Genomic DNA, 25928 nt, shown 5'->3' on the forward strand with positions numbered 1-25928 from the left:
TTGGCCGTATACAATTATTTAAATCTTCCATTCCAAAATTGAACATAAAAATGGAGTTCATGGCTAGACATAATTACTCAAGCCTTGGAAAACTCTAGTTTGGCTGGCTTACGAATTCGATAGGGAGGTTATTGGAGGACTAAACTCATTAATTTCATAGAATCTAAGGTCAAATGTATTAAATATTGCAATAAATGGACTAAAACTAGAGTTAATCTAAAACATAAGAAGAAAATGTGGAGAAAAAAATATAGCCGTTAGGTCCAGAAAGAAGCCCATGTAATATTCGAAATATTTGACGGTTAATGCCAAAAAAACCTGCATCCATTTTCTCTCAAGCAACATTTCCTTTCATCCAAGAAACAGGGAATCGCAATACAGAATGGTGAATGAAGAGCTGAAGAGAACCCCCAATAACTCAAAAGCCGAAAATGGAGAAAAACGTGAGGCGTTGTTCAGCCCAAGATTCAGATCAGTGGCTGCAATGGCGGGTTGGGACGAAGAAGCGCTTTTGATGGCTACTCTTATTGCGCAAGACACTCCTGAATCCCAACGTAAACAAAAGAAACTTCCTGGTTTGTAGCGTTTCGTGACGCCGCCTTCTAATTCCAGAAGGTAATTAATTACAATGTAATAGTACTTAACATCGACTGATTACATTCTTGGTTAAGTTTTATTTGGGTGATTGGAAATGCTCAAAGTTTTGTGATATTTCCAGGAAACGAAGGGCTCAGAAGAAGAGCCCTGCTTCCGTGCGCGTTACTGTTCTTGATCTTGATGATGATGATGACACTTCAAAACAAGGTTTTGTTTATATATTTTCAAGTCCGATCTTTTTTTAATATGGTTTAGCCATTTGATATCCGGAATGCACCAGCCTGACTAATTTAGATTCGTGCCCGGTAAGGCCCTAGGAGGAAGTGCTCACATTGAGAGATTTCTCCATTCCCATCCAATCCGAATTCTTTGATCCCAAATTAGTTGGTGTCCTTTTTGTGAATTCTTAATGTTTATTTTGTTCAATTAGGAACTGTTTCATTCCGATCCTCAATAATTCGAGACAAAATTTAGGGTTCTTTAATACTAGAGTTTCTCTCCATTTTCTGTTGATATTAAAGATGACAAACTAAAGGGACTTTCTGCCAATCACCATACGTAATGCAAGTGTGACAACATAACTACATAAGCAATGAGCACTTAATCTCGACATGTGACAAAAAGTTAAAAAAAAAAATATTTCAAAGTTTAGCAGAAACTGAGAAAAGGAATCCAGAGCCAAATCCTATGAGTAAACCTTAATTTCAACATGTTACAAGTAGTAAAATAATTTTCATTTCGATGTTGAGCAGAAACTGAGAAAAAGAAGACAGAACCAAAATCCACAGGAGGAGGAGATAAGAAAGAAGCTGAAGCATCAGCAAAACAGAATTCTTGTGTATCCTCTTCTGCTTCAGCCAATCTCTGCGTGGATCGACTTCGTGAAGAGCTTTCTTGTGCCGTAAGAGTCAAGAGTCCACTCTTGAAATGTTGATTTCAAGTTTGAGTTATTTTATTTATATTTGCAGATTTGTTTGGAGATTTGTTTTGAGCCCAGTACCACTCCTTGTGGACACAGGTACAATCAATTGACATCCACATCAACTCAGATTCATACAACAATACTTGGTAAAAATTTCCAGTAATAGGTTCTAACTTATTTGGTCCTATTATGTCTACAGTTTCTGTAGAAAGTGTTTGCGATCTGCTGCTGATAAATACGGGAAGAAATGCCCTAAGTGCAGACATCTTATCAGGTACTACTCCTATTTATTAGCATTCCTGAACACTTGTACTAAGCTGGAGGGTAGATATTATTGAGGAAGAAAAAAATGATTAGGCTTTTACTTCCTGTCGATTTATGTGAATTGCCACATCTAAAAGATTACGTGTTTTCAGAGAGATGAACTTTTATTTATTTATCCGAGGTTTGCAAAATATCAACACTTGCAGAATTGTGTGATCATCCTGACTTGATATTGCAGCAATGGGAAATCTTGCACTGTCAATGCAGTCCTTTGGAATACAATTCAACTACTATTTCCTAAAGATGTTGAAGCAAGAAAGGCAGCTGGAGCTTCAGATAGTAGAGAAGCTCAGCATCAAAGTCCAGCAAGAATTGCTAGTCATTCTAATATTTCAAGAAGCAGAATAGACAGGGTCCTAGCTTTACATAGTCCAGAATCTGGCTCTCGAGATCCACAAAGAAGGAATTCTCACATTATGAAAATACATAGTGTCAGGCCATCTGGGACATCAAACGGAGGTGGAGAGACTAGTCTAAGGGCAAGGAGACCACCAAGCCAAGATCAGGATGCTGCATTAGCATTGCGATTGCAGTATAGGAATTCTCTTGCTCTGGCCAGATCGAATTTGAGGGCCATGGCATCAAGAGCCATTAACAACATTCATATTAGAGACTGAAGAACATAAACTTAGATAATGTGAGGTCACTAAAGCAATAGTGAAAACTAACCAAACTTGTAGAATGATGTATTCTTGATAGTTCAAACAACGTATTGGACCTCCTTGCCTGCTTGAATTCTTATGCATGTTTTTTAATTGACAAACTCCGAGTGAGCAAGTCCAAGCTATAAATGTGTATGCAGAAGACACAGCTGAAATATTACAGAGACCAACAATTTTATAAAGCACTGAGTTTAACATCCCTACTGGAAAGTCATTGTGGCCGCTTAATCATTTCGCGTCAACAACACAGCATTTGAAGCAGAATATCTGTTTCTCTTTTCTGTCTGTCTATGCTTTATAGTTCTTGACAATTGTTCCTAAAGAAGCCATGATTAGTCCCTGTTGTCTAATGTCTGCTTGATTAGATTTTAGATGATCACAATGAGTTAGAAGTCTGATAATCAACTGACAGTGAAGCACTTATTATTGCTTGAACCTATTGAATTACTTACCTTTAAGTTTTTTAAAATTTCAAATAATATAAAGTAGTACTTTACCTCTTTATATTATACTATACAAAATACAAACTGATACTTCATAAAATCATAAAATGTTTTTAGAAAAAATAAAAGATGTTGGTCAAATGTTGTAGGTGTTAAATAAGAAAAAAAAATGTGCTAAAAAGTAAAGAAGCTTAAAGGGTGGTAGAAATGACACCAGATAGCCACTATGGGGAAAGTGCACAAAGGTTTATTATGGCTGGCTAATTCCTAAATAGCAGCCTTAAAAATGGCTGTTTGTGCACTTTCCCCATACATTGCTAGAACCAAGCAGCACAGTCAAGTGCTGGATCTGAAGGCTCGGATCCAATATACAGCCCATATTCACTCACGGAGCTACTTTTCAGCTATAAACCACTTAATCGGGTACCCGGCCCAATAATATCAAACGTACATAGTCCCCCCAAGAGACTCCCTGTAGACGAGGAGAAGCAGAGAAGATGTATGTTGTACAAACGACTTTTCGAAGCATACAAACTGCTGCAAACTGTCCACGTCTCACCAAATTTGCTCTTCACGCTCCTAAGTTTGTACGTTTCTTTCTTATTATAGATTTTCTCCTTTCATTCTTTTCTTTTTCTAGTATTGAAAAGAAATGAACTCAAATAGAAAAAAACAGTTTAAAAAAGAATTAGATACAACTGATTCGAATTAATTTGTAATTGAGGTGCAGTTGATTGATGACTTTGTCTTTCTCTTTTTGCTTTTATTCTAATATTGAGTCAATCATGTGTATTTTTCCTTTTAAATAAGATCAATAATTTTTTTTTCTGCGGATTTTCTGAGTTTATTGATGTCTTTCTTGGATTTTTGAGTACCCCTTCAACTTTAAGCTTTGCGTATGCTGTAGGAGGCTTCAAGCCCTTACCTTTCCCCCAATTTCATTCTGATGGAGTTAAGTTGTAATTGTCTAATTACAAGAGTAGTTTTCTTTCAAAGGTGAATATGGTTGATAATGTATTTAGGCCTCATTTGTTTTTTTTTAAGATTAAGACGTCTGAATCTGAATACATATCTGAATATCAAGATGTGTATTAAGATTAAGACATTCGAATCTGAATACACATCTGAATATTAAGATGTGTATTAAGATCTAAATACTAAAATTAAGACTGTTTGATTTTTAACATCTGAATGCATAAAAATTATCTTTATTTGAAAAATAATAAACATAAAATTCAAATGAAATACTAACTAATCTAATATTCTATCAATAATATATATATATTTTTAAAATATGACAGTTGTTGGTGGTGATGACTAACAGGTGAATGCCGACTAGAGGCGGTGGTTGGTGGTAGTTTTGGTTGATGATGGTGGTTCATGCTAGTAGCTAGTAGTGATTGGTAGTGGTGGTGATTATGATTGAGGATGGTGGTGGTGGGTGGTGATAGTTAATAATGGCGGGTGGTGATTTGTGATTGAGGAAGGTCGTGGTAGGTTATAATGATGGGCGATGCCGGCTGTGGTTGTTAATAGTGATGGAGTGGTTGGTTGTGGTAGTTGAGGTGGATAAGTGTTGACTGTGAGTGAGAATGATGGTGGTCGGAGTGGTGGGGATGATGGATGGTGATGGTCGATAATGGTGGTGACTATGATTGAGGATGATGGTGGTGGTGGTGGTTGACTATGGTGGTGGCATGGTGGTAGGTGATAATGGTAGGCAGTGGCGGCAGTTAATAATGAATATGTGATAGCATCTTAATGAAATTAAGTCTCTGTTATAAATCTTAATCATACAGACCTATTCAGACCTATTAAGTGGTTGTGAAGTAAAAAAAACAAACACACTTAATGATTAAGAGCTGAATAATTAAGATTCAGACTTTAAAAACAAATGCACTTAATGTTTGAAATCTGAATGATTAAGATTCAGACCTCCATTAAGTGCAAACAAATGAGGCCTTAGTATCAGTTTGAGAGCTGATTCTGCAGCCTAAAAGACCAATGGATTGGCTTACTGTCAAGAACTACATCAGCTCAGCATTTATCAGCTCCTAGCAAAACAATCAAATAGATATCGTTAACCCCTTAAGAAGAAATTACTCATACAAGTGTGCTTAATGAAAGTAATATTTTTTAATCAAAGAATTCTGGGACACGCTTTTAGTTTGAAGTTTGTGTTAAACTTATTACTTGGTTAATTAAAGCTTACTAACATGCTTTAACTTCCACTGCAAAAGAATTTGCCCAAGAAAATGGTTACTGTGTTATTCAAAAGATAGTAGTATTAATTTCCATACCTCTCCTTTCTTTAAATATAGTGTATCTGGGAGTGGATAGGATTATGGAAAGTATTAGACCTGTGCAATTTCTGCAGCAGTATCCATGGAAATTATATTAAAATAGTATGTTGATGATACTTCTTCTCGAGAAAGTTACTTTCATCTTTATTTTCTTCCATTGGATGATTAACACTTCTTCTTGTGGTGATTATGTTTGTATGAGGAGGAGTTTAGAGTAATTTGAGCAGTAAATTTGGACATTGGAAAAATAATGTTAGGCTTTGGATTTTGAATTGAAAAGGAATTTTGTTTAACTCCCTTATGATTCAAACTTTAGGATAAATTTTTGTATTGTTTACTAATGAACCCCATGGTAAAATTACTGTTTCATTTTTTTTTGAATTTAGTAAGTCACTTACCATGCACACTTATTAGCATTATATGTTTAGTTCGAGGTATGTGAACCCATCATTGTGCATTTTACTCTTGAATTGGAAGTATACATCAGTTGCAAGTGCATTTTTTTGGATTCAAATTGATACCCATGGCAATTCTCTGAACTTAATGAAGCATTTCAAAAGCAATGTAGCTGTTTTGCTATTGAAAGAATGAAATGATATTCCAGAGCTTGAAACACCATTCTTTATCGGAAAAAAGAAGAAGGATGAAATGATATTTAAGATTTAAACCATATTAAATGGACCTAAGATGTCAGTTTAAAATACACAATGTTATTACTCTTGAGAAGGGGAGCATTGGCGTAACTGGCAAAGTTGCTGCCATGTGACCCGGTCAGGGGTTCGAGCCGTGGAAATAGCCTCTTGCAGAAATGCAGGTGTTTACCTCGAAAAATGTGAGTAACAATTAAAGATATCTAGTGGTTTTAAAGATACGTGATATATTCTAATACTAGTGATTATACAAGTGATATTGAGCTTATGTAAGAAATAATAAACCAAATCAATGTTGTTGAATCAGTAAGGGCCTCGAGCTTGTCTATCCAGGGACCTCGAGGTCAGCTAAGACCAATAAAGTATGAACAATAAAGTAAAGGCAACAAAACTGAAGAGTAATCACTGAGCACGTTAAACAAGAGAAGAATAAGAATGTTCTATTGCTGTAAAATGATCTGATGCCTTTACAAAATGATTGGGGTCCCCTTTATATATGAGGAGAAAACCCCAATATAGTACCTTGCTCATAAAGGTAAATAATTCTATTGGTACAGGTGTATAACGGCCTAGTACGGACCTGTACCATTTCGTACAATCCTTATCCTATAATTAATGCCCAGGTCCACGTGTCCTTGAGAAATTCCTGCTCTTTCTTGATTGACTTCGAGATTATGCTGTCCTCGATGCAGGCCGTGCCAGGCCTTTGATCAGCTTCCTCGAGGTAGGTGTCCCTTAGCCGTATCTGAACCCCCACTTCGAGTCTCCCGGGACCGAGCCTATAGCCCGATTTAAGACTTCGAAAATCATGCTCCTCGAGTTTGACCGCATACAGATAGCCCCCGCGTTTCTTAGAATGGAATGATATGAAATGATTTTGACCTCGATTTTCTCGAACCTCTAGTGGTGACGTCATCCTTGTGAAGCCATCATTCGAAGTGACCGAAACGTCCCATCGGCCCATTTCCCCAAAAACATTAAATGCACGCCAGTGTCGGTCAGCCATTAACGCCTTCGAACCGTCGCTGCCCCTCTATAAATATGGGGCGTCTTCCTTTAGCAAATAACTCTACCTTTTTTCAATCTCTTCCAATCCTCATCTCTTTCTTCAATTACCTGTTTCCTCGGCCTCTTTAAACGCCGTAAAATACCAAGCTCTAGCCGGAAATGCGACATCCTTGTTCATTCGCATTCCTTACCTTACAACCATGGCCAAAACTTCCAAGACGGTCCCTAAAAAAGATAAAGCGTCATCTTCCTCAGCCTTCCGGCCGGTCAAACCGGTGGTGCCGCCGACACTTGAAGAGATCACCCCTGGTGATTGCATCATCAAGAAGGACTTCAGTATCGAGAATCCTCCAGATGTTGAAGGCCGATGCGAGCACGTGTCACGATATATTAGCCTGATAACCAAGCAACTCATCAAGGACGTAAGGAGGGATTGTTAATGGGGGACCAGGTTAAGATTCAGATCCCGAGGCCTGATGAGAGCAGAACTACCCACAAGGAGGGGTTTTTGAGTGTTTACACTTACCCCTTCACACTGGGCCCCCTCGATCCGGTGGTGATCGACTTCTGCAAGACATACGAAGTCACCCTCGACCAAATCCACCCTTCGTTCTGGCGTATCGTGATCATGTTGCGGTACTTTTCTGAGAAGGCCGAGGGTTTAGAATTCACCCTCAGCCACCTTGTTCGGTTGTATCGGCCCCAGCTATTTCGAGGCCTCATCAAGCTACAACGTCGAACCATGAAGTCCTTCTTCGCCAGTACCGATGAAACCAAAGATCGAGGTTGGATGAGCCGATTTGTTAGAGTTAGGACTTCGAACATCATCCCCGAGGAAAAAATGTCGTTCTCGGAGAGGTGAAATTTTAACCATAAGTAGAGTCCACATTTTCCTTTGTATCTATTCATGTTCTTTCATTTTTCATGGCTTACCCATCTTTCTTTTAGCAACCGATGCTTGGGCGCCCTTGGCGGTGCCCGACCTCGAGGCTTGGGTCAGGAAACTAGCTGCTACATAATCTTATGACAAGCGTAAGTGGCGTGAATTGGCGAAGGACCAATGGGAGGCCAAGAACCACGGCCTTGGAGATGCGTCCGAGATGTGGCCGGCCCCGCCCAGGGAAACTACCAAGCCTTCAAATGCAAAGCCCGAGAAGGATAATAAAAGAAAGAGGGTCTCGAAGCCCGAAGACCCCCAAGACAAGAAAACCTCCACTCGAAGGCTGCGGAAAAGGTTTGCTCAAACGGGCGCAGACTCAACCCATGACTCCCCGGATGGTGAGGAAGATGATGAGGAAGAATCGGCGCTGGTGACTCGGACTGGGAAGCCAGTCGAGGCCGCCAAGCCTTCCGAACTAGAAAATCCACCTTGTGGTGAGGATGCCCGAAGAGAAGAGACGGGCAAGGCCCCATGTCCTTGGAGGTTGATATTGTCCTTATGTCTTCAACAACTATACCAGAGGGGGTAAATGCTGAGGCCCCCGAGCTTAATGAGAACGCCCCGAGTGAAGAGTTCGGGGTCGCGACAACAGGTCATTCCCTTTCGTTGCCAACTTATTCTGGGGAGGCAATCGAGGAAGCCAACACTTTGCATATGCCCGACTCAAGTAAGGTCATAGGGGACGATCCTTACCAAAGTTGCTATGCTGGAGTTGAGGACGCCGATGACTTCAATGATGCATCCTCAATTTTTGAAGAGGCCCAGTGTCCCTTTTCCCGGGTAAGGACCTGCCCTATCTATTGCAAGTTTTTCTCCCTTCGTCTTCCTCATCTATTGACACGTTTTTATTTCACATATAGGCTGTTGCAAAGTTCAAGGCCGAGCTGAAACAATGTGAGGTCGAGCTTAAGAGAGTCTCGGGCGAAGAGAAGGCCTCGAGGCTCTTTTATAGTCAGAAGGAAGAGGAGTTTAAGGATCTTCGAACTGCTTTGGCCAAAGCCTAAAAGAGTGAGTCCGAGCTGGACGAGCAGGCAACTTTGATTTTAACAAAGTTCAGCATTCTTGGCCCTACTTCGGAGGCTAATACTTCGATGTCTCAGCTGCAGCAAAAGTTGGACATGATTGGACAGCTCCGGGGTGAGTTGAATCAAGTTCTGGCTGATTGCCACCAGTGGAAGGAGAACATGGATCGACTTGCCGCCGAAAAGGAAGCTGTTAAGGCTCAACTGACCTGGGCTGAAGCTCAGTTCCGTGGTGCCGAAGCGAAAGGCTTGGCTCAGGCCAAGGAAATTGAGGGGCTGGGGGCCGAGCTGGCTAAAGCCCGGACTGAAGTTGCACAAGCCAAGGACGAAGCTGAGAAGACGAAGGCTGTGGCGGATAAATCCATTGACATATACAAGAGAGAAGCCGCAGTCGTTCAAGCTGAGTTGAGGGCGGCCTCCAACCGGGCAAAACGGAGCAATAAATTGGCTAAATGTCAAGCCCGAAGGGAGACTCTTGAGGAAGTTCGTGCTCGAGGGTTTGACCTTGCCGAGGAGATAGCCGAAGCACAGGCACGGGAAACCGATGCTAGGTTTCTTGTCTCCTCTGATGATGAGGACGTGGTGAGTGGCTCCGGGGACGAGGAGAGTGAAGAAGATGCTCCTAAAGGGGAAGAGGTTCCAGAAGATAGATGGCACTCCCGTGGACGTGGCCCCGAAAATAGATTAGGTTTCTATTTTTGTATAAGGGCCCTTTGTTGTAATATGCTTTGTAAATTTTTCGGATGAATATAAAGTAGCTTTTTGCTCTGTTCTTGATTTGTGCTGACTTTTTATTTTGTCTCCGTTCATGGAAATTTCCGATGATTCACATGTTAAGTTTAAGCATTGGTTTAGACTCGTAACAAGCCCTTAGGCTTTTATTTGCCCAAGATCGTACCCCTTAGGGTTTTAGATGATTCTCGAGCCAAACTTAAATTTAAATTAATGCGAGCTCGGGACCTTTGGGTCCGAGTTAAACGAGAACGGGATCTCAGACTCTCATGGCTCTTTGACCCTATATTTTTCTTTTTAAGCTGGCCCTTAGGTTCTTGTATATCGGCCCTTAGGCTCTTTTAGGTTGGCCCTTGGGCTCTTTAAATTGGGCCGTTTCGGCCTCTAAAAATGGCTATATAGTTTTCCCTCACTTCGGCTAAAAGACTTAATGAAATTTTAGTTATGCCTTAGCATGTATTTTTGTACCCATTGGGTTTTTCGAAGGCTCGACATATTGGAACCTCGTTAGTCGTTTTGTTTGCGTGGACATAATCGAATGCCTCTTAAGGGGTTTCCGGAGGCTGGTGTTATCAAAGCCCTTGGATTGTTTGAGGGCTGATTTATCGAAGCTCTTAGATTTTTCGAGGCCGAATTTATCGAGGCCCCTTATATTTTGCTTTTGCCGGGGGTAGCCTGATTTAATCGGTTTTTTAATGTTTGAAGGCCTTTAATTTATAGCGGAAGTCGGACGTCTCCGAGCCGCACTATTTTGGCCGTAGCCTTTATGTGACCGTAGTCTTTAATATGGCCGTAGCCTTTGGGTATGTCACTTGGACTTGTTTCCCGATAACTCTTCGAACTTGTCCGAAGAGTTAGTCCCCGAGTATATTGGCCTTGGCCTTTACTTCGAGGAAGGTGCCTCTTTGAGGTCTTATGGGTCCGAGTTTTCGATGACTCGGATGTGTTGTCTGTCAGTGACAGTCCCCGAGTATTTCGGGGTGTTTTGGCCCTCGAGCCGCTTCCCGTAGGATTGTGAGTATAGAGCTCGTACGGTAGTAAACTTTTTTGAGATACAAAGTGTTTTCGATATAACCAGAATGCGTACACATTTTGCTGTCGGGGCTCGATTATTCTATATGGACACGATTCATCTGACCGTTTGGCCCATTACAAAGTTACCCTACAGAAGCCCTCTTAGGCGTGAAATATCTTTCTGAAAAAAATATATAACCTCCGAAGGTGATGCCCCCTAGTATTCGAGGTTGATTGAAAAAAAGCTCATTAGGTAGCATATAGGTGTTGCCTCGTTAAAAACCTTACCAGTAAAACCCATTTGGGATAAAACCCTATCTAAGGAAAAAAGAGTGCAACGCATGCTTTCAAACCCAAGGTTTTCGAGCTGAGAGATGCCTCTATATCTCAAATTAAATATTTGCAAGGAGTTAGTTTTAACTACAAATGGAAAAGGGGAGGAGGTCAAACCTCCACAATAATATCGCTTGAGCATCGATATATTCCAATTGTTTGGTAGTTGCTCGTCTGCTATTGTGCTAAGCTTGTAGGATCCTTTCCCTACGATTCCGAGGACACGGTACGGCCCTTCCCAATTGGGACCTAGCTTTCCTTCGTTTGGGTCTCGAGTGACCTTCCTTAGGACCAAGTCCCTGACTTTGAAATATCGAAGGTTCATCCTCCTGTTGTAATACCTTTCGACCCTTTGTTTTTGTGCGGCCATTCGAATTAATGCAGCCTCAGGTTTTTCATTGAGTAGTTCGAGTGAAGTGTTCATAGCTTCGCGATTTGAGCCTTTGGTGGCATGCTGAAACCTTGCACTAGGCTCCCCGACTTCGACTGGGATTAAAGCTTCGGACCCATATAGCAAAGAAAACGGAGTTTCCCCCGTGCTTGACTTCGATGTTGTCCGATATGCCCATAATACCTTGGGCAACACCTCTCTCCATTTCTCCTTTGCATCATCTAACCTTTTCTTCAAGTTTCGAATAATGGTTTTGTTGGTGGACTCAGCCTGCCCATTTGCACTTGGGTGGTAAGGTGCTAATATGATCCTTTTGATTTTATGGTCCTCGAGGAATTTTGTCACTTTGCTGCCAATGAACTGTTTTCCATTGTCACATGTTATCTCGCCGGGGATCCCGAATCGACATATGATGTGGTCCCATATGAAGTCGATGACTTCTTTTTCCCTTATCTTCTCGAAGGCCTGCGCTTCTACCCACTTTGAAAAGTAGTCAGTCATAAACAAAATAAATTTAGCTTTACCTAGCGCCGTTGGTGGGGGGCCGACGATGTCCATCCCCATTTCATGAACGGTCACGGGGATAGGATCGAATGGAGCTGCTCACCGGGTTGATGGATCATCGGCGCAAATTTTTGGCATTTTTCACACTTTGTGACGAACTCCTTGGTATCCATGTTATCCCAATAGTATCCTGCTCTGATCACTTTCCGAACTAGAGAGTCTGCACCAGAATGTTTCCCACAAGTACCCTCGTGGATTTCTCGTAGTACGTAATCGGTATCCCCGGGTCCTAAGCATACTGCCTAGGGGTGGGCGTTCGGTCGATTCGATTCGGTTTGAAGAAATTCGGTTCGGTTATTAGGTTTTTGGTTTTGTAAAAGTAGTAACCGAAACTGAACTGAAATAAGTTCGGTTCAGTTCGGTTTTTCTAATTTCGGTTCGGTTTTCGGTTTGAACATTATCATATTGGGCTCCTTCTATATAATAATAGGACCGTCGAATTTGTTTTTTTTCCCAAAACTTTGAAATTGTTGGAAATATTGTGTTTATAAAAAAAAATAGACTAAATTTTGCACACTATAATGGATCATAAAATTCAAACATAGTGTAAATTACAACTCTTTGTGAAATCCTCCCGGTATCTATCATATATGCTATGGAAGCTTTAATAGAGTGAAAGTCTTTAAGATTGGGAAGTTGATGGACTTACTTAATTGGGTTGAGTCTTTGATAGATTGGACCTAATAGTATTAATTTATTACCTATGGGCTTAGCCTATATATAACTTAAAGAACCTATATGCTAATAATTCGGTTTTTCGGTTAACCGAACTAAATAACTTAATAACCGAAAACCGAACCGAAAAACTGAAATTTTAAAATTTTAAGCTGAAACCAACCGAACAAACTGAATAACCGAAACTGAAATAAAAAAAATTTCGGTTCGGTCGGTTTATTCGGTTCCGACCGAAATATGCCCATCCCTAATACTGCCAATGGTCCATCGAAGGTTCTTCTGTACAACCTTCCATTTTCATCGAGTGAGAATCGAGCTGCTTTGGTTCGAAGTGTTCTCGACTCTTTTGGGTCCACGGGGAGCTTACCATGCTTCAAGTAGTTGATGTACTTATTCCTCCAATCCCACGTCAAACTTGTTGAATTAATCTATGCATGGCCTTCCTCGACCACCGACTTCGATAGTTGGACGACAATCCTCGGGACTATATCATCTTCTTCAACTGATGATCCCAAGTTTGCAAGTGCATCGGCCTCGCTATTCTGCTCTCGGGGTACATGATCTAACGTCCTCAAGCGGTGCAATGTCACTTGGAGTTTGTCCAAGTACCTATGCATTCGGTCGTCTCGAACCTCGAAGCTCCCGTTTACTTGACTTACTACCAAAAGAGAGTCACACTTTGCCTCAATAACCTCTGTCCTGAGGCCCTTGGCTAGTTCAAGACCTGTAGTCATGGTCTTATACTCGACTTCATTGTTAGTCAATTTAGGAGTTTTAATAGATTGCCTGATGGCACCACCCGTAGGTGGTTTTAAAACAATGCCGAGCCCGGACCCTTTCACATTCGAGACACCGTCTGTGAAGAGGGTCCATACCCTCGATGATGTACCCATTTTTAACAAAATTTCCTTTTCTACTTTGGGTATGAGGGCAGGCGCGAAATCGGCTACGAAGTCTGCCAAAATTTGAGACTTGATAGCTGTTCGAGGTTGATATTCCATATCATATCCTCCGAGTTTGATGGCCCATTTGGCCAATCTGCCCGATAATTCGGGCTTATGCAAGACATTTCGAAGTGGGTATGTAGTCAGCACACATATAAGATGGCTTTGAAAATATGGTTTTAATTTCCTAGATGCGCTTATTAATGCAAGAGCTAACTTTTCCAAATGTGGATACCTGGTTTCAGCATCTTCAAGGGTCTGACTCACATAATAGACATGAAATTATGTACCTTGCTCTTCTCGAACCAACACGCCACTTACCGCCACCTCGGACACGGCTAAATACAAGTAGAGTGTTTCACCCTCCTTCGGAGTATGGAGTAGGGGTGGGCTCGAGAGATACCGTTTGAACTCTTCCAAGGCTTGTTGGCACTCCGGAGTCCATGCGAAGCTGTTCTTCTTCTTGAGTAGGGAAAAGAAATGGTGGCTCCGATCTGATGACCTCGAGATAAATTGGCCTAGGGCAGCTATCTATCCGGTTAGCCGTTGCATGACTTTCACATTGTTCACTACGGTGATTTTCTCGATGGCTTTGATTTTATCGGGGTTGATCTCGATACCTGTGTTTGATACCATGAAACCCAAAAACTTGCTCGAGCCGACTCCAAAAGCGCATTTCTCGGGGTTGCGCTTCATGTTGTACTCTTTTAGGATGTTGAATGTTACCTGCAAATGGGTCAAATGGTCCTCTGCGCGCAGGGACTTAACTAGCATGTCATCAATGTAAACTTCCATGGATTTGCCTATCTGATGTGCGAACATTTTATTAACTAGGCGTTGATATGTGGCCCCTACATTCTTTAGCCCGAAGGACATTACATTGTAGCAATATGTACCATACTTCGTGATGAACGAAGTCTTTTCCCGATCCTCCGGGTTCATTTGAATCTGATTGTACCCGGAGTAGGCGTCGAGAAAGGTAAGGATCTCGTGGCCAGCCGTAGCATCGATTAATCGATCGATGTTGGGCAATGGGAAAGAATCTTTAGGGCATGCCTTGTTCAAATCCTTATAGTCTACACACATTCTAAGTTTATTCCCCTTTTTAGGGACTATCACTACATTAGCTAGCCATTTAGGATATTTTACTTCCCTGATGGATCCTATTTTGAGAAGTTTGGTTACCTCTTCCTTGATGAATGCATGCCTCAGACTGAGGTCTCCTCTTTTGCTTCACCGGTTTAAATCTGGGATCGACACTTAGTCGATGGGTAGTTATCTCCGGTGGAATCCCTGTCATATCTAAATGGGACCAAGCGAAGCAATCAATATTATTGATGAGAAATTGAATGAGTTTTTTCCTGAGTTCGGGGCTTAACCCCGTCCCCACGTATACCTTTTGTTCCGGAAGATGCTCGACCAATATGACCTGTTCGAGTTCTTCAATCGTGGATTTCGTTGCATCTGATTCTTCGAAGGCGACAAAAGTTCGAGGGGTGAGGAAATCTTCTTCTTCGTTCTCGGCCACCTGTTCATCGGACATTTGTCCCTCGGGCTCAACCGAGGGCACGAGCTGTGATTGCTATTTGGTTACCCGTTCGTCCTTCGATTTTTCCGATGTGGATGGAGTCGACACTGGTGCTGAGTCGTGCACTGCAAACATTTCCTTGGCTGCATGCTGCTCTCCATATACTGTTTTCACGCCATCCTTCGTCGGGAACTTCATCATTTGGTGGAGGGTCGATGGTACCGCCCTCATGCTATGGATCCACGACCTTCCGAGCAAAGCATTATATCTCATGTCACCTTCAATGACATGAAATTGGTGTCTCGTATGGTTCCGGCCACGTTGACTAGGAGGATGATTTCTCCCTTCGTTGTTTCACTTGCCATGTTAAAGCCATTCAAGACCCGAGACGCCGATACGATTTGATCGAGCAGCCCGAGCTGCTCCACGACCCTGGACCTGATTATATTCGCCGAACTACCTGGATCCACGAGAACACGTATAACTTGAACTTTATTTGAAAGGATAGAAATTACCAGTGCATCATTGTGAGGTTGAGATAAAGCCTCGATGTCTTCTTCGCTGAATGTGAGGGTGTCCTCGGGCAAGTAATCCCGAGTCCGCTTTTCCCTTGTAATGGATACTTTGGTACGTTTGTATACCGTCCCTATGGGACATTGACTCCACCAATGATCATGTGAATGACATGTTGGGGTTCTTCAGGTTCATTCTCTCTGCCTGTATCCCTCTCCCTGAAGCGATTCTTAGCCCGACCACTTAGGAATTCTCGAAGGTGGCTCTCATTGAATAACCTAGCTATTTCCTCCCTCAGCTGCCTGCAATCCTCCGTTCTATGACCGTGCGTGCCTTGATACTTGCACATCAAGTCCGGGTTCCTTTGGGAGGGATCAGTCTGTATCGGCCTGGGCCACTTAGTATCTTTGATTCTCCCAATAGCCGAGACGATCCCCGATGCATCTATACTGAAATTGTATTATGATAATCTAGGGACCTCGGTGGGGTCGACGTGTTTGTTAAACCCGCTCTGGCTCATGAGTCCCCGAGAACCTTGACCTTGGTCACTTCTTCGATCGCTCCGAGAGGTGTTGTGGCTCGAGCCGTTGTTTCTTCGATCATATGGTTGATATCGTTCTTTGTTGAATCTTGATCCCCGGTCTGTGTCCCTTGGGGGATTGGCTGCGAATCGGTTAGGGGGAACTGAGCCCGAGGGGGCTCCCAACTGGTCGTCTTCGACCCTAATTTTCGACTGATACCGATTGTGCACATCCGACCATGTTACAACTAGATATTCGATCAAGTTCTGCTTTAGCTGTCGAGATGCTATCAAACTTCTTTCATTCAAACCTTGCATAAAGTCTTGAACTGCCCAGTCATCGCAGACCGGTGGTAATTCCATCCTTTCCATCTGAAATCGGGACACGAACTCCCGTAGCATCTCGTCATCCCTTTGTTTTATTTTGAAGACGTCCGATTTTCTTGTGGCCACCTTTATGGCCCCGGCGTGTGCTTTTACGAAGGCATCCGCCAACATAGCAAATGAATCAATTGAGTTAGGAGCTAAGTTGTGATACCAGATCATAGCTCCTTTTGACAGTGTTTCTCAAAACTTTTTCAATAATACTGACTCGATTTCGTCATCATTCAAGTCATTTCCTTTGATCCCACAAGTGTACGAAGTAATATGTTTGTTAGGGTCTGTTGTCCCGTTGTTCTTTGGTATATCGGGCATGCGAAACTTCTTGGGAATGGGCATCAGAGCCGCACTTGAGGGGAAATGTTTTTGTATGAACTTTGGCATCTAGACCCTTCAAAACTAGAGGTGCTCCCGGTATTTGGTCCACCCGGGAGTTGTAAGTTTCCACCTTTCTATCGTTGTCTTCTATCGTCTTTTCTCCTGACTCGATTTTTTTAGTAAGTTCCTCGAGCATTTTCATGATTGTGGGGTCATTCCCTGAGCTGCTTTCATCGGGCCTTTCAAGCACTGGTTCGTGCTGTGCGTTTGCTGGTTCAGCGGTGTTAGGAGTTCTGTTCTGACTTTGGAGTTGAGCGATGGTGACTTACTGAGCTTGTAACATCTCGAATATCACCTGGAGGTTGACTCCTCCTTTTTCCAGTCCTCGTGTTTCCTGGCCTTCGGCCTGGGCTTCCCTTCGTCCATTCCTTATGGGGTCTGTGCCTGCTTCCGTGTTTAGAGCGTTGTGGGAGCTACTATCAACTGGCTCCACATTTGGCATCCCTCAGGGTTTACGGGTGGTACACCGAGCCCTATGCCGCTGTTTTCCCCTAGACCTTCGTCCTCGTGAATGGGTGCATTCTGTGTGCTAGACATGATTAATCCCGAAATCAAAGAATCTTTGACAAGAAAAAGTGTGAAGAATGACGTGTGTTATCAGAAAACTAGCACTAAAATAATCACTATTATCTTTAGCCCCACGGTGGGCGTCAAACTGTTTACCTCGAAAAATGTGAGTAACAATTAAAGATATTTAGTGGTTTTAAAGATACGTGATATATTCTAATACTAGTGATTATACAAGTGATATTGAGCTTATGTAAGAAGAAATAATAAACCAAATCAATGTTGTTGAATCAGTAGGGGCCTCGAGGTGAGCTAAGACCAATAAAGTATGAACAATAAAGTAAACACAATAAAACTGAAGAGTAATCACCGAGCACGTTAAACAAGAGAAGAATAAGAATGTTATATTGCTGTAAAATAATCTGATGTCTTTATAAAATGATTGGGTCTCCTTTATATAGGAGGAGAATACCTCACTATAGTACCTTGCTCATAAAGGTAAAGAATTTTATTGGTACAGGTGTATAACGGCCTAGTACGGACCTGTACCATTTCGTACAACCCTTATCCTATAATTAATGTCCAGGTCCACGTGTCCTTGAGAAATTCCCGCTCTTTCTTGATTGACTTCGAGATTATGATGTCCTCGATGTAGGCCCTGCCAGGCCTTTGATCAGCTTACTCAAGGTAGGTGTCCCTTAGCCGGATCTGACCCCCCACTTCGAGTCTCCCGGGACCGAGCCTATAGCCCGATTTAAGACTTCGAAAATCACGCTCCTCGATTTTGACCGCATATAGCAGGGTAACGCTGCGTACAATAGACTCTTGTGGTCCGGCCTTTTCCCCGGACCCCGCTCTTAGCAGGAGCTTAGTGCATCAGGCTGCCCTTTAATGTAATTACTCTTGAAAACTGATGGTTCCACCTATATAACACTCGGATGCTGGTATGCTGCTCTTTTGAGAAGTCTCCAAAATTTGTGAATCTACTAATATTTAGTCTCTAATGGTAGGTGTATTATACACATATGCACTTCAAATTTTAAGTTTCTGGAACCTTGTTTACTAAGTGTGCTTCTGATATTATAGAACTTGGGCTGACTTGTTGTCTGGTGAATATTCTCCAGGTAGAGGTGGAGTTTGACAATGGTAGTCTGTACAATTTGTCAGCAGAGTATTTGAGAATATATAGTCCAGCCGTCGATAGTAAGATCAGATCAGTTGGTGGTGATAAGGTAATTAGATACAAATTTCTTTCTTTTTTGTTGGTTTGAACATGTAGTTTTTACCAGGCTTAGATGATTTATAAGTACTGCTGCTGTTCCACATTGGAGAGTTCATCATCCTGGTCTTTTTTAATGGACCATTCTTATAAGTGTTAACAGTGCTCAATGAAGCTACGCGAGCTACTATTCAGTTACCAAGCATCAATTTCTTGATGTAGCTTTATTAAGTATTTGAAGACCTCTTATTATACTCAAATTTCTCCTTTTTTATGCTCTTGGGATCAGGTCATATCTGGGAGGCGACATGTGGGAATCATGTCTGCTGAACCTATTGGAAATTATGGGGTGAGGTAATAATAGCACATAACTTTGTTTTCAATATGGAGTTTCATTTGATAATTGTTTGTCATATCTTCCATGTGGTTCAATATAGGTTATTGTTTGACGACTTGCATAAGACTGGCATCTTCACGTGGGACTACCTCTACCATCTTGGGAGCAAGAAGTTCACTCTCATGAGAAATTACGTCAAAACTCTAAAGAAACATGGACTGAGCCGGGAACCTCCCAGAAGAAAGTGAGTTTTGAATCAACCCATGAATATACTAATCTTATACGTCGATGATGGTTAGAAGACAATAGAATTGCACTGCTTATGGTTAGAGGACAATCTTCTCACGCAAAGTGGTAGGACAATGACCAGCCTCTTAAAGTAGGCTGTGGTAAGGCATGGCGATGACTAGTTCTTCATATATTGTCATTTGTGCAGTCAAGTTTGTGGCATATTTTAAGCAATGAAATTCTGGTATTTCAAAAGAAACTACTTTGCAAAAAGTTGAATTGCATTGCAGTTGAAAAAAGGATCAATGGAACTTGGAAAAATTAATGACATTCGTGGTTTCTTAATCATTCCCTGTAGAGACGCCAAAATGTTCATTCCATTGCATGAGGTTTGGATCTTTGGTTTGTTTACTATTATTGTAACCGTTGCGATTAGGCAATAAAGGACTGGAAAAGAAGCAAGGATTACAAGTGAAAGAGAACTACTTCACAGTGGCAGGTTAAACAACTACGCTGAACTGCTGACACAGCATGCAAATCTTAGATCTCTGTAACATGTCGAAAAGCCATGGTATCTCAAGAAAGGTTCCAGAAGCAGCTGTGGTCAAGTTTATGTATGGCAGAGAGGAAATTTTGCTATTCTACTTTAAGTAGTTTGATCTTTGCAGTTGAATGGATTATAAGGCCATTATCCAGCTTTCGATTTGCTTAAGAATATCATGATCCGTTGAAGATCTTTAGCTTTAAACAATTATGAAAGAAAAGTCTAGGGGTGTCGATGTTACAAAGACAAGCTTGACGGGACGGTAGAGAAAAAAAACATGGCAAGGAATATCCTCCTTTTTTGGTCATTCTTTTGTTTCCAAATATGCCATAACTTCTGAAAACTATAACTAAGAAAAGGGGACTAGAAAAAGATTCGAGATCGAATTTGGTTATTGATACTCTCATTTTGTTGCCTCTGTTTTACTTCTTGTACACAATTTTTTTTAAGAAGCCTCCCCATCCAGCAATTTAACAGCCAGTATTTTTTTAATTCAAAGCGAAGTAATACGGCAGAAGCTTGATATATGCTTTCTTCCTTTTCTATTTTCTTTTTCCTTTTTTTTTCATAAACAGAACGTATGCTTAAATATTACTAGTATTTGTAATGATGTAGAACATTGACCAGCAAATGGCTGAACTGTCTCGATTTATGAAAGCACAAAATTAGAATGTTGTTAGCATGTGAAGGAATAGCATTTTAACTGTAGCAATTGATAATTATGGCCTTTGCTTGGGTCCAGCTCTTTGATATTGCTCTTTCACTCTTGGTAAATTTCAAATGGTATCCTAAGGCCTAAGCTAAGCAGCTAACAGCTGGTGGTTCAGCCCTATTGCGAGTGACATGAAAATCTCCTGCCTAATTTCTCAAATAAAATTTTTATGTAAAGAAGCACGTTTTGGGAAACAAAAAATAAACACTAATGAGACACAAAATTGGTGTTTTTGATACACAAACGGTGATCCCATGTCAAATCACTTGCAAGAAAATGTTTGAAAATTTTCTTGGAGGAGTACTCAAAGCATCACCTTACATTTTCTTCTACTTGCTCTATCGTACGAATAGAGCGTCGCTCCTTTAAGATGATGATTAAAAATCTACCTAAACCATGAAGCATTGTTACTCCTTCGCTAAGTACTATATTTGGATTATCTACAAATGATCCAAAATATATATTCGTTAAGATGTAACATTCAGAGAAGCAAATTGTGGGACAACATTAATCGGAAAATCATCTGTCACTTGCAGTTTCTCAAAACAGTCGAACACTTTGAAGTATGATCAAGTTCAAAAGTTGGGCCCTACGTCTTCAGCTGAAAAAAGACCTAAGCTTTCTGACTTGGTCAAGCAAGCACAACTTCTTTTTTCCTCGACTTTTTCTTTCCCTACCCTACCAGCTAGCAGGGTCCCCTACCTTTAAACAACGTTCCTTTTTACACTTTTTTTTTCTATTTGAATTTCAAATTTAAATGCTTAGATCCATACAGAGAGTAAACAGAAATTACACGCCAATAAAAAATTTAAGGGAGAAAAACAAAAACGGCAGTACAATAATCCTAGTAATTTTTTCTGGTAACATTCTGGTACTGTTCCAGGTTTCCTAAGTTTGTTTTGTAGCTTGTCGTCTTAGAATGGGAGATTCAGCTTGTCTTATGCATGCCTTCTCTTACGCTTCTGCCATACCCAATGAAGCTAAACAGGTACTTTTCCTCTGCTTCTTTCAATACTTAAAAACACACACACACACACACACAGTTTCTTGCTTTCTTCATAGCTTTCCTTTGAAAGGTTCTTCTTTGTTGTAAATACAGGGGAACCGGATGCATGCTCTAGGGGAGTCCATTTCTTTTGGGAGATTTACGAATGAATCATTGGCATGGGAAAAATGGTCGACGTTCTCTCACAAACGCTACGTGGAGGAAGCAGAGAGGTATGCACAACCAGGTTCTGTTGCCCAAAAGAAAGCTTTCTTTGAAGCTCATTTCAAGAGAATTGCTGCCCAAAAGGCTGCTGCTGCTGCTGCTTTGCTTGAACAATCCAATACTACTCCCTCCTCTAACACTACTAAACAAGACCTCGATGCAGAAATTACACCAAATACTTTAATAGCAGAAAATGCTGCTCCATTGCAGGGTCCTTTAACTCCTGTTGCTCCAGAGAAAGAACTAACAAATGGTATCATGCGTGAGAACAAAGAAACAATTTCGGGATCAGAGCTTAGTGAAACGTCTCATACGGATAAACCTTTGCTCAAGGCTAAGGTAAATATGAATTACAAATCTCTATGTGTTGTTTTCACTTGAATGAATGTAGTTTCTTGTATTTTTATAAGTTTATGTACCTATTGACCTGACTAATCCAAATTCACACTGCATGAGCTCATTAAAGAGGCAAGCGCTCCCTACCCGGAGTTTCTCTATTCTCATGGCTCTGAGTTTTAGCCCTCTAATTAAGGGTGGAGGGATCTTATCCATCCCACCACGCCCCTTATAAGTGGTGTTGTTGTTACATTTATATGTGTAAAGACTCGAAACTTGCGTAGTTTGGTTACTAACTTGTTTGTGTGATCAGATGTTGAGAATCTCTAGTTTTACAGAAGCTTAATTTGCCTTACAAGTGACAAATTATTTACTTAGTACTTACTTGAATGAAATGGCTTCTAATAGGGAGGAAAGATATAGAATATTCATCTAGACTACTCCAACAAAGTTGAGATTGGGACTTAGTTGATTAATGGATGGATTGATTAAAATTGACTGATTGATCTATATGCTAGTAGTATATGGAAACTGATTTTCATCATTGATTCAGCAGAGTTCCAGCTTTAAGCAAGACGATGATGATGTTACATGTGTTACGAGCAAGAAAAGATCAGCTTTTTCATCATTCAAATTATCCGTTCACTCAATAAAAACTAAATTCCCATCTTCACCAGCTAGGCATAACATTCCTCCTCATGTCAATAAAGAAAACAATTTCACTCCATTCACAGATAATCAAACATCAGTCTTGAAGAATGAAAAGAGATCAACCTCAAATTCCTTAAGCAAATTGATGAATTTCACCCCGGCCAAAGAGCCAGATAAGGTGCCTCCTCCCCTTCCTTCCACCCTCAAGAAGGAAAGTTCAAAGGTTGTTCCCAATGCCGTTAAGAAGTGTGCAACTCCTCTCAGGACTCCTGTGGTACTCACTTTCATCTGTTTATTTATCTCTCATTTACTACTAATCCTGGTAATGATTGGATTTAAGTTATATAAACTGACAATGTAATTTTTTTTTAACATTACTTGTGTAGTTTAACTTGTGATAGCATCTAAAGGAGTACTATCTTTATCAGGTTTACAATTAATGTTTTATCAAAGAGATTTACCTATAAATTGCCTTATAAGTGACTTGATTATGCAAGAATAAACTTAATCTCAAATTTTGCTGGAATTGTTTAAGATTTCTTCATGTTTCACCTGCAGACAACTTCAGACGGTGCATCGGAACGTCCCATGACAACCCCATCTTCAGAAAATAGAAGGTATATAATTACCATATTAAGACAGTATGAGCTTTCTGGCTACAAAAATATTCCATGAAATTCATGCTGTTTTTCTAATTTCAAATTTACAGGATGACAACACCAATACATCCAACAGCTTCAGGAAGTCAAACAGCCGGTCCTAAATGGAATATTTTATCAGCTGTGTAAGTATCTTTGAAATAATAAGCTTGGGTTTAAGGACAGTAGATAACTATATGTAGATTAAATAAGACGACAAATCTTGGTAGAAGGGCGTTGAATTGACATGTTAAAACCGCTAATAGAAAATTCCAGTAATCATAGACACACATTACCATTATAGGATTCCTTTCATTTTTAAATTCAAGTGGATGAAAGATATAACAACATATGTTGGTATTCAAATGATTTTCTTGGAAAGTTTTACTTCAGAAAAAAAAAAAAATTATCTGAGTATTCTTTTTACTAGAAGTTTGGGTTGAAGGGCAGTTGATTCTACTGTAGTATAGTTCTATATTCAGAAAGGCAAAGTCTTGTTAATAAGCGAGTGGAAATTAAGACTACACAATCAAATGATTGTTTATCGTGCATGGGATCGATATATCAAATAAGAAATGGTGCATAAATCCATTATACACCAGGTGTGTGGAAAAAGCCTTCTATGGGCATGAATCCAAGTTGAATTATAGAGATTATAAGATTCTGTCATTTGGTTGCACCACTGAATATCTCTCACCTTAGTATTTTTGTTCAGTTGTCCCAAGTCTTTCACAGCGTGCCGTAACAAACTACAGTCACCCTCTTTATCCACTCCCTTTCTGCTGAGGACAGAAGAAAGAGCTGCAAGAAGGAAACAGGTAAGGACTTTTTCACATGTTTTGGCATCTTCAGATCAGGATTATCTCCTTGCATTTCTTAAGTCCAATCCCATCTTACGCCTATTATTTTGCTTCAGAAGCTTGAGGAGAAATTCAATGCAAAGGAGGTACAGAAAGTTCAGCTACAAACTAAATTCAAGGTTCTTCCTGAGCTTCCTTATTGGCTTGTGCAATTTTTCTTCCTCTATTGTCTTCATAACCACTTAACTCTTTAATGTGCCTTGCCATGACTTCTTCAGTTGCAAAGCAAATTAACTTGATATGAATGAATGCCCTTTTGCCTGCAGGAGAAAGCTGAAATGGAGATAAGGAAACTTCGGCAAAGCTTTTGTTTCAGAGCTCGTCCCCTGCCTAAGTTTTACAAGGAAAGAGAAACAACAAAAAATTACACAAAAAAGGTAATACCATAATCGTTTATATTTCCAATTCAGATATTCCTAAAAACCCACTTTTATCCCCATTGTCAAAACATGTCGTGATTCATGGTCATAATGAATTTAACTAGATCAACCAATTGTTTTCTTTTTCTAATAGTCTAAATTCTAAGCAATGAACTAATGGTCATAATCAACATTTTTCTCCACAAGTACTTTCTGAATTCATATCTTGTATAGTTCTGGTTTTATCCATGCTCTTTCCACTGGGACAGTGGTTCATATGGTTTTTTTGGTGCAGACTCCAGTAAAACGTTCTCAGTCACCAAAACCTGGAACAAAGCCCAGTAAAAGCACAATGGCATCGCAGCCGCCTTCTACATATTCGACCAAGAAGCGATCATACAAGAATTCAGGAAAGAAGAATAGCTCAAAACCTTTAAATTCTCAAACCTTGCCAATGGTAGTGTCTCATGATCAGAATGCATCCCCAAATATTCAACATCAATTTGGAGTCTCCCCCAATTGAATGTTCAGAGATGTATGATGTATGTCATCACATAATCTTGTAGAAGCAACTTGTATGTATATCTTGTGTTAAAGCTATCTATATGCAAGGGATCCCTGTTCTTTGTTTTATGAAGAGTTGAATCCTGGTGTTTAGGCTAAGTTTTCCGGTGTGAGCCATTGTTCCATATGGTATCTGCTTTTTTACATCATAAAGTAAAATTCTACAAAGTTTCAGGGTGAAGTTCAAACCCAGATCAATTTAAGCATCAGAGAGAAATGCATGCCTAAAATATCAAACTTATGCTGCAGTAACTGGTCTTTCAAATTTTTCTTTTTTTCTTACACAATGTTGAATTATTTCTTTTAAGCGTGAACTGATGCAACTAGATCATATTTTTTCAATCTAGTGCCTAATCCATGTACCACCCTGGGAATCAAATCAGATGATGAGTATATATAGTCCATTGTCTGCTAGCAACTCTCTGAAGGTGCAGCACATGACAAGAAAGAATACAGGCAAAGGCCTTCGCAATTTGAAATGAAAAGGCTGCAGTGTGTTTCTCAACCGAACTGCTTCATCTTATGCTACATAAGACAAAGACGTTTATATATAACTACAGCATAGTCCTGCTTTATTATTTATCACATGAACATGCTCGAGCATGTCAAGTAACTCAAGCTATACATGATATCTGATACGAAGAAGTACTGTTTTACTTACACAGCAAAATCAATTTCAACATAAAAGAATCAAGGTACAACAATCTATTCGACAGTTAATACATTAGCCCAAGCCAAGGACTAGGATCACATTTCTTCCACCAAACACCAATCTCCATCTTCTTCAATCCCTTTCCACACAGCTCCCACGTTATAAAAACTCATTCTTTCGTCATCACAGTTATCTAGCTCCTCAATTTCTACTATAACTGGCGAGCAATCAGATCAACAACCAGTTGTGGTTGCCTTTAAGCAACAT

At 40.5% G+C, this 25928-nt stretch overlaps 3 protein-coding genes across 7 annotated transcripts; all 3 read left to right on the forward strand.

The window, feature by feature from the left end:
• The first annotated feature begins 382 nt into the window (after positions 1–382).
• LOC104232725 (uncharacterized) lies at positions 383–2697 on the forward strand. Its single transcript, XM_070166469.1, has 7 exons — positions 383–487; positions 584–615; positions 719–804; positions 1350–1498; positions 1566–1615; positions 1719–1793; positions 2022–2697. The coding sequence occupies exons 1-7, from the start codon at positions 383–385 to the stop codon at positions 2458–2460; spliced, it is 936 nt and encodes a 311-aa protein (XP_070022570.1). The 3' UTR covers positions 2461–2697.
• Positions 2698–3388: 691 nt separating this feature from the next.
• LOC104232728 (uncharacterized) lies at positions 3389–20155 on the forward strand. 4 transcript variants are annotated; one of them, XM_009785988.2, is made up of 4 exons: positions 3389–3535; positions 18476–18583; positions 18860–18924; positions 19008–20155. In XM_009785988.2, exons 1-4 carry the CDS (start codon positions 3446–3448, stop codon positions 19153–19155), a joined length of 411 nt encoding a protein of 136 aa, XP_009784290.1. In that variant the 5' UTR covers positions 3389–3445; the 3' UTR covers positions 19156–20155. The 4 variants fall into 4 exon arrangements, with proteins under 4 accessions (XP_009784290.1, XP_009784291.1, XP_070024284.1 ...); XM_009785989.2 differs by having other exon boundaries at positions 3405–3535; positions 18860–18919; XM_070168184.1 differs by lacking the exon at positions 3389–3535 and adding an exon at positions 12680–18357.
• A 917-nt stretch (positions 20156–21072) lies between these two features.
• LOC104232729 (protein WVD2-like 7) lies at positions 21073–25078 on the forward strand. 2 transcript variants are annotated; one of them, XM_009785990.2, is made up of 9 exons: positions 21073–21379; positions 21491–21940; positions 22491–22862; positions 23147–23205; positions 23298–23372; positions 23942–24044; positions 24143–24205; positions 24353–24463; positions 24741–25078. In XM_009785990.2, exons 1-9 carry the CDS (start codon positions 21311–21313, stop codon positions 24966–24968), a joined length of 1530 nt encoding a protein of 509 aa, XP_009784292.1. In that variant the 5' UTR covers positions 21073–21310; the 3' UTR covers positions 24969–25078. The 2 variants fall into 2 exon arrangements, with proteins under 2 accessions (XP_009784292.1, XP_009784293.1); XM_009785991.2 differs by having other exon boundaries at positions 21109–21379; positions 22494–22862.
• The last annotated feature ends 850 nt before the right edge of the window (positions 25079–25928 follow it).

The sequence above is a fragment of the Nicotiana sylvestris genome, chromosome 2 (genome assembly GCF_000393655.2).
Source record: "Nicotiana sylvestris chromosome 2, ASM39365v2, whole genome shotgun sequence".
Lineage (NCBI taxonomy): Eukaryota > Viridiplantae > Streptophyta > Magnoliopsida > Solanales > Solanaceae > Nicotiana > Nicotiana sylvestris.